General features: G+C 46.3%; 1 protein-coding gene across 3 annotated transcripts in view; it reads left to right on the forward strand.

Annotated features, from left to right (window-relative positions):
* Positions 1-2,535: 2,535 nt before the first annotated feature.
* MTRES1 (mitochondrial transcription rescue factor 1) overlaps positions 2,536-20,475 on the forward strand; it is a 31,301-nt gene continuing 13,361 nt past the window's right edge. The window contains exons 1-2 of one of the 3 annotated variants that reach the window (XM_073675794.1): positions 2,536-2,679; positions 17,594-18,058. In XM_073675794.1, coding sequence (XP_073531895.1) covers positions 2,558-2,679; positions 17,594-18,058 — 587 coding nt within the window. In that variant the 5' untranslated portion in view covers positions 2,536-2,557. Of the gene's footprint in view, positions 2,704-17,593; positions 18,059-20,475 lie in introns of all 3 variants that reach the window. The other 2 variants (XM_073675795.1, XM_073675793.1) reach the window with 2 other exon arrangements.

Consider the following 20,475-nt stretch of genomic DNA (forward strand, 5'->3'; position numbering starts at 1 on the left):
CTGTGATACGACTCTCTCATGCAAGAGAATGGGATCACACCCGGATCAAACTCTGACAGAGTTTGAGCCGAGTGTCATTAGCATAATCGGCCCGATTCTCTCGTATGAGAGAACATGCGCCAGTGTGAGCGAGCCCTGACATTGTGTTCAGTAAAACGTGAAAAATTTGGCAAAAGGCCCTCTTTATAGTCTCATGCATAATGTGGGAACTGTAAAATGCAATATGCAGTGGAAAATATAGTGTTTTTTTCACTGTGGAAATTTACCTTAACAAACAGGACCCTGATGCAAATGAGACATCTGTAAAAACACCCAGGGCCGGCGTCAGCACCCGGCGCACCCGGGCAAATGCCGGGGCCCTGAGCAGGCAGAGGGGCCCACTGGCGGTTGCGCACCCCGCTGGGCTATGGGCGGAGGAGAGCGGTGTCAGCGCCCGCTCTTCTCCGCCGCTTGCTCAGGGCCCCGGCAGCTGGATACTTACCTCTCCCCGTGCCTCCGCAGATCCGCTGTCTTCCTGCTCTGCGCTCCCTGTGACGTCTCAGGTCAGAGGGCGCGGTGACGTCTTTAGACCGCGCCCTCCCCTGAGCCGTCACAGGGAGCGCTGAGCGGGAAGACGCCGACAACGCTGGAGTTCGGACCCGAGCAGCGGGCAGCAGGTAGCAGGTGAGGAGAAGGGAGGTGAGTATTTGATTTTTTTTTTTTAATGTATGGAGGCATGGGGCATTATAAAGAGAAGGGGGGGGGGGATGGCATCCTCTATGGAGCATTATAAAGAGAGGGGGGGGCATCCTGCATGGGGCATTATAAAGAGAGGGGGGGCATCCTGCATGGGGCATTATAAAGAGGGGGGGGGTGACATCCTGCATAGGGCATTATAAGGTGGGGAACAGCCTGCATGGGGCATTATAAAGGGGGGGCAGCCTGCATAGTGCATTATGTGGGGGGGAACAGCCTGCATGGAGCATTATAAGGGGGGGGCAGCCTGTATGGGGCATTATGTGGGGGGTAACAGCCTGCATGGAGCATTAAAAGGGGGGGGCTGTATGGGGCATTATGTGGGAGGTAACAGCCTGCATGGAGCATTATAAGGGGGGGACAGCCTGTATGGGGCATTATGTGGGGGGTAACAGCCTGCATGTAGCATTATATGGGGGCCAGTATCCTGTATGGAGCGTTATAAGGGGACCGGTATCCTGTATGGAGCGTTATATGGGGGCCAGTATCCTGTATGGAGTTTTATAAGGGGACCAGTATCCTGTATGGAGCGTTATATGGGGGGGCCAGTATCCTGTATGAAGCTTTATAAGGGGACCAGTATCCTGTATGGAGCCTTATATGGGGGCCAGTATTCCGTATGGAGCCTTATATGGGGGCCAGTATTCCGTATGGAGCCTTATATGGGGGCCAGTATTCCGTATGGAGCCTTATATGGGGGCCAGTATTCCGTATGGAGCCTTATATGGGGGCCAGTATTCCGTATGGAGCCTTATATGGGGGCCAGTATTCTGTATGGGGCCTTATATGGGGGCCAGTATTCCGTATGGGGCCTTATATGGGGGCCAGTATTCCGTATGGAGCCTTATATGGGGGCCAGTATCCTGTATGGAGCGTTATATGGGGGCCAGTATCCTGTATGGAGCATTTTATGGGGGCCAGTATACTGTGTGGAGCGATTCACCGGTTTCTGAGCTATTGTGGAATTTACAATAGATATCACTCATGTAATGTAAGAAGTGAAATCCTTGCATTGTACTATGTATATATATTTCTCCGCCGTATCTCTGCATCATGAATCGTGGTATGTGTTAAAGGGGCCCACTGAGACTCTTTCGCCCGGGGCCCAGAAAAACCTGGAGCCGGCCCTGAAAACACCCCTGGATTATTTACCGAATGTTTGGGATGATTTGAGTGGGCAGATAAATCTGAATGTCTTGGAGTATCCTGGCCCCTTGGGTTTGGCATCAAGTGATAACATTTCAGTACAATGGCACTTTATTATAACACAAGGGAACTTCTATTGTATAAGGCAGGGTTCCCCAACTCCAGTCCTCAAGGCCCACCAACAGGTCATGTTTTCAGGATTTCCTTAGCATTGCACAGGTGATGGAATTATTGCCTGTGCAGGTGATGGAATTATCACCTGTGCAATACTAAGGAAATCCTGAAAACATGACCTGTTGGTGGGCCTTGAGGACTGGAGTTGGGGAACCCTGGTATAAGGGACCTCTACTTCTCAAGCTGGTCACTGTGGATTACAGTGCAGTCACACTGCCATCTACCGGACACTATGTTAACTGCAGCACATACATTTATACAGGCAAAATCAGACTGACAGTGACACTACAAGGAGCAAATATAAAACCTAGTGCTTCAGGGATTTGTCTACATATAAATCCTACACTAAAAGCAAACTACTTTCTCCATATCTGCAGTTTCGGTCACAATTGATAGAATAAACTGACGGACACCGCGGTATAACCGGTGTTTACTGATTGCCACTTGCGGCTGTTGTGTGACAGGTCGGGCACTCTGGGTGGGGAAGTCCTCGCGTGTAGTGATGCGAGAGTCCAGCAGGTGGCGCACACGCACACATCCGAGGAGTAGAAGTTGGAGAGCGGAACAGGAAGAGGATCGAGAAGGAGGCTTGGGATGCAGCGCTGCAGGGAGGTCAGCACTCAGGCAAGTGTGTATGTGGCTCCTCAGGTGAGTGTGAGTGCGCAGTAGTGTGGAGCAGCTCGGCAGCCTGTGATATGCGCATGGTGCTGGCCTTCTCTCCTCCTATGGCAGTCAGCAGAGGCTGCATTGCACAGGGCTATTTATTGCTGCATCACATGGGAGCTGGATGAGCCTCCTCAGGTTTCTGTGTAGTATAACCAGGCAGACTCTGTATATTATAGTGACTTATAATGCCAGTTACCGGCTGATATCTAATGCAGATATTGGGGTAACGAGAAATCCAGCACTTTGGATTTCAATATCCTCGGTTTCCACAGGAGATAAGACGCCATCAGACATGTCTGGTGATGTCCGATCCCCAGCTGCCCCCTGTGCTTCTGCATGGCGGAGATGGTGGGCATAGCTGGCGGACTACAAAGATTGGTTTGCGCCCTCCTCGCCATAACTATGTGATCGTTGTTTGACGAGGCAAGCGCTGCAGCCGATCCTGTACTTGCATCTCCCCACTGGCATGCACGCCATGTACTGGTCACTTTTATAGGACTGTACTTTTATTCTTATCCCGGAAAGCCCCTTTAACACCCTAAAGAGCTGGATATTTTTCCGCTTCTGTGTTTTTTTTTGTTTGTTTATTTTTTTTAATCCTTTTCTTTTAAGAGCTGTAATTTTTTTTTCTCTTTTTTTGACATACCTGTATGAGGGCTTGTTTTTTTGCAAGACGAGTCGTAGTTTTGAATGCAGCCATTTGTTTTAACTCTCCAGGATCGATCTATTAAGACTGGCTTTTCGTACGACAGTCTGAATGATTGGCATGCAGGAGGCATATGATGCACGTAATTCATTACAAGGCGCACGTAACTTAATGCATTAGGGGCGTAACTAAATTGCATGTGAAAAATGCGGGACATCCGCTTGTCCCTGGCAGGAAAAATGCATGTAAAATCCGCATGTGTTTTTTCTGCCAGGGAGATGCAGAAACGCTCAGGAAAAATCCGGAGCATTTCTGCATCGTGGGCACATAGCCTTAGTTTTCTCCATGTAACCACTGCTTCAGTAAGCTGACTACACGGAGTTTAAATGCTATTTACCTAGAGATTCCCCTATATCTGCAGATAAATATCATTTCTGGAGGTGACCAATTCCTTTTAAAAGGGTTTTCTGGGACTATTTGAATTTTTTTTCTCATGGGGCTAAGAACATCCAGGCAGGTTGTTGCTAACTACCTGCTTGTTCTGCCCGGCTCAGAGCGATCACAGACCACTTTTGACTGCGATTTTGCTGCTTCATGTCAACAGAGAAACTCTTCCTTTTCTGCGGCTGCTTGACAGCTGGCTCCCTGCAGTTAGGCAGCAGCTAGCAAGCTGTCAATCAGCATGACGCCGGCAGTCACCCTCTGTCAGCAGAGCAGAGTGGAACGGAAGCAGCTGCTCTGTTGACGTGATGTCACAAGAAGCTGCAGAATTGCCAACATGAGTGGTCCATGACTGCTCTGAGCTGGCAGAGATCGGCACCGGGCGCAAGAGGCAGGTCGCTAGCAACTACCTGCCTATAAGTTCTTAAGCCAAGAAGAAAACAATTAAATTGCCCCGCCTACCCTATTAAATGTGATATTTTTGAATATCATAGAACAAGGATGGTCACATACAAACATTTTTGTTGACATTACCTTTGGTAATTAGGAATACGCTTCAGTACTTGGTGGACCTGTTCTTTTAGCTTCTGTGACCTATTTCTTCTTGAGTGTCAGTTGTCACATTAATAAATGTGCAGCCCTGAGAGTAGTCTGTAACAGCTGTACTCATTACTTCAGTAGCTTCCTCCTTCCTCCTCTGAATGTTAGCTTGTTCCACCTAAAAGGTGTACCCTCGTACTTTAGGGTATTTACCTATGTGTCTTAGGAGGGATACACCTTCTGTGAGTATGAGTGCATATCCTGGGAATACGGTATTCACAAGAATTACTGAATACATAGATATTACTACATGTGTCTAGTTATTTCAGGAGGTTTGTATATAGTAAATTAGTTGTAAGGTGTAATACCATGGAGCAATACTTGGTATGCAATGGATTATTTCTTGTTTGGAAACTGTAGCATTACCTTTTTCCAGGACGTCCCTCCTGACAGCACCATCAGGAGGTCGTCCTTCATATCCTATCAGGGACGGACACAGAAGAGGATTATGTACCGGGAGCAGGAGTTCCTGAAGCCGGGCTCAGGAGGATCAGGCCGGGGTCCTCGTACTCCTCCTCTCACTCCTGCCTGGGTCCAGAGGCCAACACCCCACTGAAACCAGGGGTCCCTCAGCCTTTTTCTGGTAGGAGTGGAACCGTCTCCCCCGCAAAGGGGGCTCTGGGTTCCGGCGGCAGCAGCCCTGCGCACAGCTCCAGCGTGCGCCACAAGATGGCGGAGACAGCACTTCCGGTTACAGAGGGAGCGATACGCAAACCTCTAGTAGCCGGCGTTCGTTCCACAGTGGAATGCACTTTCGGAAAATTTGAAAAAAAATGGCGCCAAACTGAAAATTAAAGGAGATACGCCTTTTTTTCTGACGATGCAGATGGAAGACAGGTGAGAAACCAGCACACCAGTAGTGGCAGATCAAACCACTGGTTGTTCTGATACTCCGACTGAACCTCCAGTTCAAGTAAGTTTACGGAGTACTGCCCCTCTTCTCACCACATTCCCATTTGTATACGGTAGTAAAAAGTCTTGTGCTCCTTGTCATTTTAGGACAAGGAGACACCTAAAAAGACTCGATGACATCAGCTCCTAAGAAAAGGAGATGCGCCATCTGTAACAAGAAACTACAGGACACATACGGGAAACAGTTATGCTCTACCTGTATTGCAAAAGTTGTCAAAGAAGAACATTCCTCCTTCATGTCAGACTTAAAAGCCATAGTAAGAGAGGAAGTGCAGAGTACTGTCACAGATTTAGTCGCTCCTCAGGGTGCGCCCCGTCTCAAGAGGACACGTCAGGAGCTAGAGTTCAGTTCTGGGGAAGAAGATTTGTCGGATTTTTCTGCTCCCAATCAGGACAGGGAAGACTCTCATTAACCCCCCAGAAGAGATGAAAAAATATCTCTTCTCCTGGGAAGATACCGTTACACTGTTAACTGCAGTAAGAAACACTATGCAGATAGACACTTACCAACCATCATCAGTGCAGGATGAGATGTTTGGGGGGTTGAGAACCCGCAGGAACAAGGTTTTTCCCGTGAATAATCACATTAATGCAATGATCCTGGAAGAGTGGGAGGACGCAGAGAAGAAGCTAGTAATTCCCAGAAGCTTCAGAACTCGCCTACCATTTGAACCAGAAGATATAAAATTATGGGCTGAAACCCCAAAAATTGATATCCCGATTGCCAGGGTAGCGAAAAAAACATCCATCCAAGGCTGCGTTTTTCAAGCGTTTTTGCCGCGGAATTTCCGCAGCGAAAACGCTTGGTAATACGTGTCCCATGGTCCCCAATGATAATCCGCATGTGCTGTGCACATGCTGCGGAAATTTCTGCTGCGGATTATCATTGCGGAAAAATACGCTACATGTCCATTAATTTTGCGGACACGCATCGTAATTGCTGCCATTGACTTGCATTGAAACGCTTAATATCCGCATCACTACATGTGCACACGCAGATATGAAGCGATTCAATGTGCGGATGGTACCCAGGCCTGGAGAAGAGGAGACTCTCATCCAGACCCGGGTACCATGGTACCTGTAAAAAAAAAAAAAAAAAAAAAAAAAAAAAAAGTTTAAAATAAAAAATAAAGATTATACTTGCCTTCTGATGGCCCCCGGCCTCCTCTGCGATGCACCCGGTCTCTTGTACAGCTTGCGGTGGTGTGAGGACCTGACATGACATCATTGAGTCATGTGACAGGTCACGCGACCGCTGACCTGTCACATGACTCAATGACGTCATGGCAGGTCCTTTTACACAACCGCGAGACTCCGGGGAGACCGGACGTATCGGAGAAGACCGCGGGCCAAGGGAAGGTAAGTATAATCTTTATTTTTTATTTTTCACCATTCTTATTCTTTTCTTTTTTTTTTTTTTTAACTATTACTTTGTCACACTATATAAATCCATGCCGGTTGCATGGATTTATATTGTGTGACGAAGTTGTCAAGCACTTTTCCAAGTGATGCTAAAATCGCTTAGAAAAGCGCTTGATAACCTGCATGCAAAAACGCTTGACAAATGCTTCTACCTAGCGGGAAAAACGCATGTAAAATCCGCATTTGTTTTTCCTGCCAGGGAGAAGCGGAAAAAATATGCAGCATTTCTGCATCGTGGGCACATAACCTAAAAGATGCAATGGATAGGAAGGCAGAGACAGTCTTCTTAAAAAGACTTGGGAAACATCTGCGGCGATAATAAAAGCCAATATCGCATCCACTTCAGTAGCAAGATCCATGAGTATATGGCTGGAACAACTGGAAGACATCCAGAGATGAGATCCTCGACTCAATTCCTCTACTTAAGATGGCAACAGGGTTTGTCGCCGACGCCTCGGCATAATCAATAAGATTTGCTGCTCAGAATGGGGCCCTTTCTACTGCATCCAGAAAAGCAATATGGCTAAAAACCTGGTCAGGAGACAGTCATTCTAAAAGTAAATTGTGTGCCATTCCCTTTTCAGGTCTCCGGGTGTTTGGTCCAGTATTGGATGAAATACTGGAGAACGGCTCAGATGGAAAAAAGATCCTAGTTACTTACCGGTAACGGGATTTTACAGAGCCCATGACAGCACCACCTGAGAGAGGGTATCCGCCCACCAAGGACAGGAACCTACTGAATAAAAAGGCGGTACCTCTCCTCCGCATCAGTTTTTTGTTTCAGAGCATGAGAGGGCCTCCGAAGACAGGTTAATACATAACCACCACCTCAACATATGTACTAAACACCTTAAAAAAAAGTGCACACCACAGTGATAAAGGGGAGGGAATTAATAGGGTGCTGTCATGGGCTCTGTAAAATCCCGTTACCGGTAAGTAACTAGGATCTTTTCCCCTTCTCCCATGACAGCACCACCTGAGAGATTTATAGAGATTAAATACCAGAGGGAGGGATCACCGCTTGCAACACCCTTCTACCAAAGGACAGATCAGTAGAAGAGGAAAGGTCAAGACGGTAATGTTTGTAAAATGTAGCAGGGGATGACCAAGTTGCCGCCTTACATATAATGTCGATGGGCACATCCGCCTTCTCAGCCCAGGAAGCGGCTACCGCTCTGGTGGAATGGGCCTTCAGGTTCTCAGGAACCGGCAGATTGCTAGAAGAGTAGGCTAAGGTAATAGTATCCCTGACCCATCTAGCTATGGTCCCCCTTGTAACCTTAAGTCCTTTCCTAGCCCCCTGAAAGGATATAAATAAAGCGTCACTCTTTCTCCAGGCTTTTGTCACTTCCAAATACTGGACTAACACCCTCCTAACATCTAAGGTGTGAAGCTTATATTCCTCAGAATCCCTAGGATTAGGATAGAAGGAAGGGAGAGTGATTACTTGCGTCCTATGGAACTTGGAGGCTACCTTTGGAAGATAGGCTGGGTCTGGTCTTAAGATTACTCTATCCATACATACTTGAGTGAATGGATGGTTAATGGATAGTGCGTGTAAGTCACTGACTCTACGAGCTGATGTCAGGGCCACCAATAGCGCAGTCTTTAAAGTTAAGATTTTTTCTGAAACCTTCTCTAAGGGCTCGAAGGGAGGTTTGGTTAATGCTTCCAGAACTAAATTAAGGTCCCAAGGAGGCATTCTTGGAACAGGAATAGGTCTGGATCTATGACAGGCTTTAATAAATCTAATGATCCATCTATTTGCTGCCAAGTCATAATTATACAGTGCCCCCAGAGCAGATACCTGTACCTTAAGAGTACTGGTAGCTAGTCCCATGTTTAACCCCTTCTGGAGGAATTCTAGTATGGCCTCAATAGGAACCCTCCCTTTGGCAGACTGACCCGAGGTAGACGAGAACTTAGCCCAGGTTCTACCATAGATTCTAGTTGTTATCGGCTTTCTACTTGCTAGAAGGGTAGTAACAAGATCTGGAGAAAACCCCCTTTGCGTCAATAGCGACCTCTCAAAATCCAAGCCGTCAAATGCAGGCCAGCTCTTTGGGGATGACAGACTGGGCCCTGCCTGAGGAGATCCGGGATGTCTGGAAGAACCCATGGATCTGCTTGGGACATTCTCTTCATCCAAGTGAACCATGGTCTCTTGGGCCAGAACGGGGCGATCAATATAACCCTCGCCCGTTCCTCTCGGATCTTCCTCAGGATAGTAGGGATCAGTACTAAAGGGGAAAAGGCATAAGCTAGAGTGAAATCCCACTGAATCTGCAGCGCGTCCACCGCAAACGCCCCCTCTTTTGGATTCAGGGAGCAAAAGGTTTCGGTCTTCCGATTGTGTCTGTTTGCAAACAGATCTATCTGGGGCTGTCCCCACCGATCCACAATCTGCTGAAAAACGGCTGGATTCAACTCCCACTCTCCTTGTTTCAAGATGTGACGACTCAAGAAATCGGCCTTTATGTTCTCTTCCCCTTTAATATGCAGTGCCGAGAGCGTAACCAGCCGACTCTCGGCAAACCTGAAGATCTGATCCGCTATTAACATCAGAGGGAGAGACCTGGTACCCCCCTGATGATTGATGTAGGCGACTGTTGATCTGTTGTCTGACATTATCCTGACGTGAGGACCCTGAAGAACAGAACTGAATTCTTTTAGCGCGTTTCTGGCTGCCAACAGCTCTTTCATGTTGGAAGAGAGGCTTGTCTCGCTGTCCGACCAGAGGCCTTGTACAGAACGATCCCTTAGGTGAGCTCCCCAACCTTCCGCACTTGCGCCTGTTGTAATTGTATCCGACACCTGGAAGGTCCAAGGAACCCCCAAAGATAGGTTGACCGGAGATGTCCACCAGTCCAGGGAGTTGATCACAACATCTGGAAGAGATTTTCCCATTCAGGCGACCTTTGAGCCGCCTGTTCGCTGCCAGAATCTCCTGTTGAAGACATCTGGAATGGTGCTGGGCCCACTGAACCGCCGGAATGCAAGACGTCATTGTACCCAACAGAGACATTGCACTCCTCAGGGTGATGGTCGGATTGCTGACAATCTGAGATGTTAGGGATCTGATCTTCAGTTTCTTTTCCTCTGGCAGAAGACAGGTTTGGTTTTCCGAGTCCAGAATGAGACCCAGGAAAGACTGAACCCTCTTTGGTTCCAGCCTTGACTTCTCCAGATTTAACAGCCAACCTAGGCGTCTTAGACTGGCCATGACGTCCGCCAGGGCTAGAGCACAGAGTTGACTTGATCTGCCCACTACTAAGAAATCGTCCAGATAAGGGATGACTAAAATATCTCTTTCCCTCAAGTGCGCTGTGACCTCCAGAATGATTTTTGTGAAGACTCTCGGCGCCATGGAAATGCCAAAGGGAAGAGCTGCGAACTGAAAATGCCTTACGTGCCTGCCGAATTGTACAGCTACTCTTAGAAACTGTTGATGATCTGGCAAAATCGGGACGTGGTAGTAGGCGTCCTTCAGATCGAGGACGCACATAAAACAGTCCGGAAATAACATCTTTATGGCTGATTTTATTGTTTCCATCTTGAAAGGCCTGTAGATTAAATGGTCGTTCAGTCTCTTTAAGTTCGCAATGGTCCTGAAGGAGCCGTCCTGCTTCTTTATTAGGAAGAGGGTCGAATAGAATCCTCTTCCTTGCTCGGGTGCAGGTGTTTCCACCAGAACTCCTTTCCTGAGCAGAGAGAGAACTTCCTGCTGTAAGGCTATCTGTTCCACTAAACCTCTGGGGGCTGATATTTTGACAGTGTTCTTGGGCCTGCTCTTGAACTCTAGTGTGAGCCCCCTCCTGATTATCCCTAAGATCCAAGAATTGGATGAAAATTTTCTTCCAGGCAGGCAGGAAGTGGGACAATCTTCCTCCCACCTGGGGGGAACTGTCACTTAGGGGCTTTCTTATTCTCGGAGGAGGGACCCCCAAACATGAAGCCTCTGCTATACGGCTTTCGGTCTTTCCAGCTACCTTGGTCTCTGGGAGCTTTACTGCGGCTGTATTTTCTCTTCCGAAAGGAACTGTTAAATCGGGAACCAGACACCATGGGAAATCCATGTTTTTTGTCTGCGGCTTTATCTAGGATGTCATCTAGACCTTTGCCGAACAAGAAGTCCCCCTCACAAGGGATTGAGCACAGTTTAGACTTTGACTGCACATCTCCTGGCCAGCTCTTGAGCCATAGCGCCCTACGGGCTGCATTAGAGAGGTTTGCAGACCGGGCAGCCAGCCTAACTGAATCTGCCGATGCATCTGCCAGGAATGCAGCCGCTCCCTGCATAAGAGGAAGGTCTGATAGAATTTTCTCCCTGGACACATTCCCCCTGATCTGGTCTTCCAATTGTTGAAGCCAGATCATCATAGATCTAGCAGTGCAGGTCGCTGCTACTGCCGGTTTAAGGGCCCCTGCTGACGACTCCCAGGTTTGCTTAAGGAAGGACTCCGCTTTTTTATCCAGCGGGTCTTTTAAGGCTCCTAAATCCTCAAAGGGCAGAGTGGATTTTTTTGAAGATTTTGAAATGGCCACGTCAATCTTAGGGGTTTTGTCCCATTTAGCCGCATCCTCATCCTCAAAGGGGTACCTCCGCTTGGAGGATGACGGCAGCTGACCCTTCCTCTCCGGTTTCTTCCATTCCCTTTCTATCAGAGATTTAATCCTGTCATTGACCGGGAATGAGCGTCTCCTCCTTTGGTCTAAGCCCCCGAACATAACATCCTGGACTGTTCTGGGCACTTTGGTATCGGTAATACCCATAGTCCCTCTGACGGCTTTAACTAGTCTCTCAGTATTATCAACCGAAAAACAAGGTCTGCCCCCCCCCCATTATCATCCGAAGACTCCGATGAGGAGTGATTAGAGGAGGAAGGCAGTTCTCTCGTAAAACGGGACTCCACTGATTCCTCTGATTCTGAAGAAACTAGTTTTCGCTTCTTCTTTTTGAGTGAGGTTAAGCCTCTTAAAGACTCTCTGACCTCTGTCTGGATTAGATCCTTTAATTCTAAAGAAAACCTGGGGGACTCCTCTGCAATGGTTTTCTGAATACAGTCTGAGCATAGGTTTTTGGCATAGGAGGTGGGAAGACCGATTTTGCATAAAGCACACTCCCTGTTTTTATTTTTAGCACTACACTTCTTCGCCTCCTGCCCCAAGAAATAAAAGGAGAAGAAGGAGGAAAAGAGAGCGAGAGAGAGAGAGAGAAGAGCACATTATTCAAGGTGAGACTTTCACGAAGATCACTCACCACACTGCCGTTCAGACTAGGGTACCGGAGGCGGTGGTTGCCGTTCACATGAGGGCTCCCATCTGGCGGAGGTGGACTGACTAAGTCTTTTCTGACCAGTCTTGCCGGAACTCGTACGCCCCTCACTGCTGTGACTTTGTCGATGGGAAGATTCCCGTTCCATTTGTTTGAGCTGCTTGCGCTGCTTTGATGGCTGTGGCTGCTGCTGTACTTCCTGTGGCGGTGACAGCTGCTGCCCAGGTGACTGCGGTTCCTCATTCATCATGGCGGGGATGCAGACACCGCCATCCTGATTGCTTCCCATCCTTAAAAGCAGTAGGGCTCCACCTCCTTTAGGCTCCTCCCCTTCCGGCAGCGTGCTCATCTCTCTCTTTTTTTTCCCTTTTTTTTTTTTTTTTTTTAAATTTTAGCCAGCTGGCGTGCTACCCGCAGATCCACCTGCCTCTGCGCGTGCGCAGCCCAGCGGCACCCGGCGCGCTTGCAGCGGGATGACAGCTTCCCACCCGCGCATGCGCAGACCCGGTTTCCGGCGCACTCCATGATAGGGTGCGTCAGCACCCCGCGCGTGCGCAGCCCGGACTTCCGGCGCGCTCCGTCAGAGGGTGCGACGCGACCCCCACGTGCGCAGCCTGGAAGACCTGCCGGCCGGCGCGCTCAGTTCATCTTTGCGAGGCGCAGACCCGGCCGCAGGCCCCGGCGCACGCGGGGAGGCATCCGAAGGAAAACAGCACCTCCTCCCCACACGCAGACCCGGGCAGCAGCCAGACGGGCTGGGAACAGGGACCATCTGCTGCTTCCACGGCCTCCAGGCCGCACCGTCCATAATCCAGGTACGTGAGGTACCACCTGGTGAGGCTCCCATCAGGGACAGGAACCAAAAACTGATGCGGAAGAGAGGTACCGCCTTTTTATTCAGTAGGTTCCTGTCCTTGGTGGGCGGATACCCTCTCTCAGGTGGTGCTGTCATGGGAGAAGGGGAAAAAAGGGATTTCCGGAGGAGAAACCTAAGAAGGTGTCTCCTTTCGGAAACCTCGTTACCAGCAAAAGCCAGAATATTCCGGAAAGGGAAGTCAGGTAGATGGAGCTACCAGAAGGGAGGTATCTTGAGGAATCCCTTCCCACTACAAGTGCTAACACACGTAGGAGGAAGACTCCAACTTTTACACGGAGCATTTATGAAGATTACCAACAGCCCATGGATTCTCCAATCTATCGCTCAGGGCTTCAAGATAGAATTCAGACAGATCCCGCAGGGAAGGTTTCACCTGACAACAACCCAATCCGCCCAGGTCTCCAAAAGACTGCTAACAGACGTGAGAAAACTGATAAACTCAGGAGCAGTGATACCAGTAGCAGAAGCAGAACAGTTCCTGGGCTTTTACTCAGGTCTTTTTTTCAATAAAGAAACCCGGGGGCGATTATCGCACCATAATAAATCTGAAGAGTCTAAATAAATCAGTCGTTTACAAAAAATTCAAAATGGAATCAATCAGGTCGACAATTCCCTTAATCGGACACAACATGGTGATGTGTACAATAGATCTCAAAGAGGCCTATTATCATGTCCCAATTCACCGTCAAAAACTAATACGGTTTGCACTAAAAGGAGACACCATTCTACATTACCAGTTCACTTGTCTTCCGTTTGGCCTATCTTCAGCTCCACGTATCTTTACCAAACTGATGGCCGAAGTTATGGCGTTCCTCATGGAACAAGGAATATTAATCATTCAATATCTAGACGACTTCCTGGTATTGGCAGACTCTCCACAGCAGCTAAAAAACAACCTAACATCAACCATCCTGACCCTAGGAAATTTAGGAGGGATTATAAACTGGGAAAATCACATCTTGTTCCAGAAAGAAGAAAGACTTTTTTGGGGGGGGGAATCCTTCTAGACTCAGAACAACAAATGTATTTCTGTCGGAAAAGAAACAGACAGAGCTCAGGGCCAAGATCAAGAAATTCAGGAGGAGGACGAAAGTTATCATTCGAGAATGTATGAAAATCCTGGGTCTCATGACAGCTTCCATACCGGGAGTCAGGTGGAGCCAATTCCATTCGAGACAATTGCAGCAACAAATTCTATCAACCTGGAATCGGAAAATGGTCGATCTTGACAAAAGGGTTTCCTTATCGAAGGTAACCAAAAGATCATTGACTTGGTGGACCTCCAAGGCCAACCTACAGGAAGGAGTCATGCGGAAATTAACCCCATTCGTGACTCTCACTACCGATGCGAGCAGCAGAGGCTGGGGGGCTCACGTAAACAGTCAATACCTACAAGGTACCTGGCGGACGCAGGATCGTCCCAGATCATCAAATCTGAGAGAGCTTCAGGCCGTCTGGGAGGCATTGAAAAGGTGTCAAGAACATCTAAAAGGTGAACATGTCAGAGTATTAACGGACAACATGACGTCAGTGGCTTTCCTCAAACATCAGGGAGGTCCATGTCACCACCTTCTACAATCCTTGGGGGGGGATCTTCCAGTGGGCAGAAAGATCGGCCCTTTCAATATTTCAATATCTGCAGTGCATCTAAAAGGTTCTCACAATACAGTAGCAGACTTCCTCAGTCGAGAAACTGTCCTACAGTCTGAATGGGAGTTGAACTGGGAGGTGTTTCGTCAGGTAACACATCGATGGGGCATTCCCCTTTGGGATCTCTTCGCCACACAGAAAAACGCAAAGGCGGAAAAATTCTTCTCCCTCAATCCAGAAGACAGACCAGAAGGGATAGATGCTTTATCTCAAAGATGGAACATGAATCTAGCATATGCATTCCCTCCTTTACCCTTGATACCGTGGGTACTAAAGAAGATTCAGGAAGACTGAGCCAGGGTGATAATAATCCTACCTTTCTGGCCCAAGAGAAGTTAGTTCCCCTTACTGAAGAAAATGTCCCTGGAGGATCCAATAATCCTTCCGGAGAGGCAGGACTTGCTGTTTCCGGGCCCGATATTCCATCCCGATATGAAGTTTCTCCAGCTTTCGGCATGGACCCTGAAAGGCATATCCTGAGATCTAGGGGCCTATCAGATGCAGTAGTCTCAACCATGCAAAATAGTAGGAAACCTGTAACATCGGCCATCTATACAAAAATCTGGAAGACATTCTGTTCGCAGTATCAACCAGCATCTGAGAGTTCCGTTCCCGACTTCCCTAAAATACTAGAGTTCTTACAGACAGGGTTTGAAAAAGGTCTAAGACCCAGCACATTAAAAGTACAGGTTGCTGCATTGAGCGCTTTCATGGATTACAGTATCTGCTAGCCCACCATCCATGGGTAGAAAAATTCGTTAAGGCTACAACAAGGTTAAGACCAACAATTAAATCCTACATCCCACCATGGGACTTAAACATGTCCTAAAGAGCCTATGCAACAAGCCCTTCGAGCCTCTCATAGAATCTAACACAAAATTCCTCTCACTTAAGTCAGTGTTCCTAGTCGCAATAACCACAGCGAGAAGGATAGGGGAGATTCAAGCATTCTCAATCAGAGACCCATACCTGAAATGCCTAGACGATTGTATTAGACCCAGCTTTTTTACCAAAAGTAGTTACCCTTTTCCATATGAATCAGGAGGTGGGCCTACCCTCTTTTTGTTAGGATTATAAGAATGATCAGGAACTAGCCTTCCACTCACTTGATGTCAGGAGAGTAGTTCTACAATACTTAGAGGTCACGAAAGACTGGCGCATAGACTCCAACCTATTCATACAGTTTGGGGTAAAAAATAAGGGGAAAAAAGCAACAAAATCTACATTAGCAAGATGGGTCAGATCAGTAATTAGTCTAGCTTATTTAGCTGAGGGGAAGTCCCCTCCAGAAAATATTAGAGCCCATTCTACCAGGGCTATGTCCGCATCATGGGCAGAAAGAGCAGGGGCATCTGTGGACCAGATCTGCAGAGCGGCAACTTGGACAAATCTGAACACCTTCTGTAAACACTATAAATTGGACATTCTATCAGGCCAAAAGATGGCCTTCGGAAGGAAGGTCCTTCAGGCAGTGGTCCCACCCTAAAATGTATGCTCTGGTATTCTCCTGATGGTGCTGTCAGGAGGGACTCCTGGAAACCCTATTATCGGTGGGTCTAATGACTACTTTTTTAATGTCCAGTGCAGCCCTCTATCTGTCTGGCCCTTTTTCCAGTGCAGCCTTCTGTCTGTCTGGCCCGTATTTGCCAGCATACAACACAAGTGATTATATAGCATAGTAAATGTAGTAATGTTGACAGAGCCTTAAACAAAAAGCAGTGTGCTCCATGCTGTGGCATAGCATTCAGACAGTTGATAAATTCTTTGGCAGCGCAAATTTTCAACCCCCATGCTGACCCTAATGTCAAATTATTATTATTTATATATTATAAATGATCTTTGCACGCAACTGCTGCATTTTCTAGGAGTGAATTTCTGCCTGCCTGGTGCTGCTTATACAGAGTGCAGCAGGCAAGCTGAGTTTGTCATTGACTGCTGCTCTCTGCATAGGTAGTGACCAAAATTGCAAATCTCAGTAAAATGAAGTGAGCTTTGTTTTCTTGGCTGCTGCGTATAGTGCAGCAACTAATGACAAGCTCACCTCGATTGCATAAGCAGTAGTGTTGAGCGAGTATGTTCTGTCCTTATGCTCGGGCCGAGCTCCGAGTATTTACAGCTGCTCGGTGATCAGGTTGAATCGCTCCCGTGTGCATGATTTGCAACTGTTTGACAGCTTTATTACATGTGAGGAATGTGTAAGAAATAGACATTCCTCCCATGTAATAAAGCTGTCAAACAGTCGCAAATCATGCACACGGGAGCGATTCAACCATATCACCGAGCAGCTGTAAATACTCGGAGCTCGGCCCGAGCATACTCGCCGAAACGGTTAACAGAACATACTCTCTCAACACTAATAAGCAGAGACCGAGATAACAGATGACGAGCAGTTAATGAATGTAGACAGTGCATTGCATATGATTCATTACTATCTTAATTCATTATTAAGAGCTGCTTTCAAGTTTTTAGGCCACGTTCACACGTGGAGTATATGGTGACTTTTTTACCTCAGTATCTATAAGCCAAAACCAGCAGTGGGTGATAAATACAGAAGTGGTGACGTGTTTCTATTATACTTTCCCTCTGACTGTTCCACTCCTGATTTTGGCTTACAAATACTGAGGTAAAAAAAACTCACCTGTGCAATACTAGGGAAATCCTGAAGACATAATGTGTTGGGAGCTGTGAGGACTGGAGTTTGGGAAACACTAGGTTAAAAGAAGTGACATGCTCCTTCTTCAGGTGGCTTCCAAGAATAGTGCAAGCCACTGCAAGAATGAGAGCCGGTGAAGCCGCCTCAGGAAAATGACCACTGGCGTTTTTGCTGAAGCTGCAAAACTGAACTGGTGGAAGGGACACAGGAGTGCTAATAGTTCATGGGTTAAGGGGGTGTAAAATACTTGCACCGCCTGCCACTATAATGTCTTTGTAGTGTAGCATCTCGGTGTACAGCTGAATAAGTGATGATCTGAGCAAAATGAAAGGTACGTATTTCTTATTTGGGACACGTAACCATATAAAGCATTTCTTGATATGTTTTATTCTACAGGACAGGTTATGAAATGACTGTGATCAGACTGTCCATCAGAGCCTTCAGAAATGTGCACTTTTATTCAAGCTCATGTCAGAGGCCACGATCACTCACATACAGCTCTGCACAATGCATCAGGTGGTGGACACATTGTAGTCAGCTGTCAAACTGTGCTGACTACAGACAGCCGATCACCGCTTTACTGCACACGAACTCCAATGGATTTTTGAATACTTCTCTCATGAAACCATTTTTATATGCTGTGCGGCATAAAGGTAAGAAAAGTCAAAAGCAGAACAAGACCCATGCATCTCAAGAAGAAGAGGATGATGAAGAAGAGGTGGATCCAGAAGATATAAGTGATTATGAAGATGAGCATGTTGAAGACCCCAGCATACCTAAAGACTATAAAGACGTAGAAAAAGCTGTGCAGTCATTTCGTTTTGATGTGATACTCACTGCTGGATTAGACACGTCTCGGAAGTAAGTGTTCCAATGCCTCATCACTGTATCAGAAAGTCCGTAGTTTCCTAAATGGTGGCATTGTTGTACTGTACACACAGCAAATATTCTCTCTTTCTGACATATAGTTCTGCACTTCTGATCAGACTCTTGTTTCTGAGAACGCACATGTATTGTTATACAGTAGTGTTTAAAAACATGAGTTGAGCACAAAATCTTTATACTAGTTTTTATTTCCATGCATTGCGGACATTGCACACTGTTTTCTAATTCAAAACATGAAGAGAAATGTATATAATTTTTAAATACTTTACAGAAAATAACAAAAAATGAACATTGGGCTGTTCTAAAATATAGCAGTGTCTGCATTTGTCTTTACAAACTCACAATATGTACTTTTTGGGGGGGATTTAGCATTCCTGTGAATCACTAACCTAATATTTAGTTGTATACCCACAGTTTTTTAGAACTGCTTCACATCTATGTTGCATAGAGTCAACCAACTTCTGTCAACTGTTATTCCAGCCCAGGATGCTTTGACTACATTCTACAATTTTTTGGCATTTGTTGGCTTTGCCTCAGAAATGACATTTGTGGAGTAGTGGGACTCCACAGCAGATAGGTGATACTCGCTCATCACTAGTTATGTTCGGTTAACCCTTTCGCCGAGTATACTCGGCCGAGCACCGAGTATTTATAGAATGCTCAGGCTTTAAGTTTTTGTCTCTCCGTGAACATGATTTGCGACTGTTTGACAGATTTAATACATGTGAGGAATACTGGAAAAACAGGCATTCCTCAAATGTATTAAATCTATCAGACAGTCGCAAATCATGTTCACGGAGCAACGAAAACTTAAAGCCCGAGCATTCTATAAATACTCGGTGCTCGGCCAAGTATACTCGGCGAAAGGGTTAACCGAACATAACTAGTGATGAGCGAGTATCACCTATCTGCTGTGGAGTCCCACTACTCAGCAAAACAGAAAGAAATGAACTGGAGTATAAATTGGTATACATGTAAACTGTAAGAGCATGTTCACTTTGGCCGTTAAACAAACAGCCTAAGAGAGAAACAAAGTAAACACATATCCTGCTATAAGTAAGTAAAAAGCAATAGTGCATATACATAACACAGGGTATTTAGTAAACACTGTTTTTGATAAAAAAAAAAAAAAAAAGGTGTTAAAATCCCTCCCACTAACGCCAAGCTGTACACATTCAGGATGGTACTAACCTCAAGTATTAAAACCTTACCATGTGTCGAAAATAACCTCAATGTGCTGAGCAGGACCGGGACCCAACTATGGACATGCAGCAATGGAAAGCTATATAAACCTAATGTCCTGCTCAAAGAAAGGAAGGCCACACCCTTGTGTGCATTAAATGCAGAAACCTTAAGCAAAACCAAAAGAAATGAACTGGAGTGTAAATTGGTATACATGCAATGTGTAATGGCATGTTCACACTGGCCATTAAACAAAAAATCTAAGAAATAAAATAAACATATACCCTGCTATAAGTAAGTAAAAAGCCATAGTGCATACATTGGGAAAATATGTATTTGATACACTGTCGATTTTTGCAAGTTTTCCCACCTACAAACAATGGAGAGGTCTGTAATTTTTGCCATAAGTACACTTTTACAGTGAGAGACTGAATCTAAAAATTAAAACCAGAATATCGGTGTATGATTTTTAAATAATTAATTTAATTGCATTTTATTGCATGAAATAAGTATTTGATCACCTTCCAACCAGCAAGAAATCTGACTCAGACCTGTTAGGAGGGCTTCTTATAGAAAAACTACTCTGCACTCATTACCTGTGTTAAAGACACGTCACCTATTGCGAGATTTTGGCCAACAACCTCCTTCCCTCAGCAAGAGCATTAAAGATGAGTCGTGGCTGGGTCATCCAGCATGACAATGACCTGAAACACACAGCCAGGGCAACTAAGGAGTGGCTCCGTAAGAAGCATTTCAAGGTCCTGGGGTGACCGTCAGTCTCCAGACCTAAACCCAATAGAAAATCTTTGGAAGGAGCTGAAACTCAGTGTTGCCCAGCGACAGCCCCGAAACCTGAAAGATCTGGAGAAGATCTGTACAGAGGAGTGGGACAAAATCCCTGCTGCAGTGTGTGCAAACTTGGTCAAGAACTGCAGGAAACGTCTGACCTCTGTAATTGCAAACAATGGTTTCTGTACCAAATATTAAGTTTTGTTTTTCTATTGTATCAAATACTTATTTCATGCAATAAAATGCAAATTAATTATGTAAAAACCATACAATGTGATTTTCTGGATATATATATTTTTTTTAAGATACTGTGTCTCTCACAGTTGAAGTGTACCTACGATAAAAATTACAGACCTCTCCATTATTTGTAGGTGGGAAAACTTGCAAAATCGGCAGTGTATCAAATACTTAATTTTCTCCAT

The sequence above is a fragment of the Phyllobates terribilis genome, unplaced genomic scaffold (genome assembly GCF_046119375.1).
Source record: "Phyllobates terribilis strain yellow unplaced genomic scaffold, ASM4611937v1 Scaffold_3__8_contigs__length_932513732, whole genome shotgun sequence".
NCBI lineage: Eukaryota > Metazoa > Chordata > Amphibia > Anura > Dendrobatidae > Phyllobates > Phyllobates terribilis.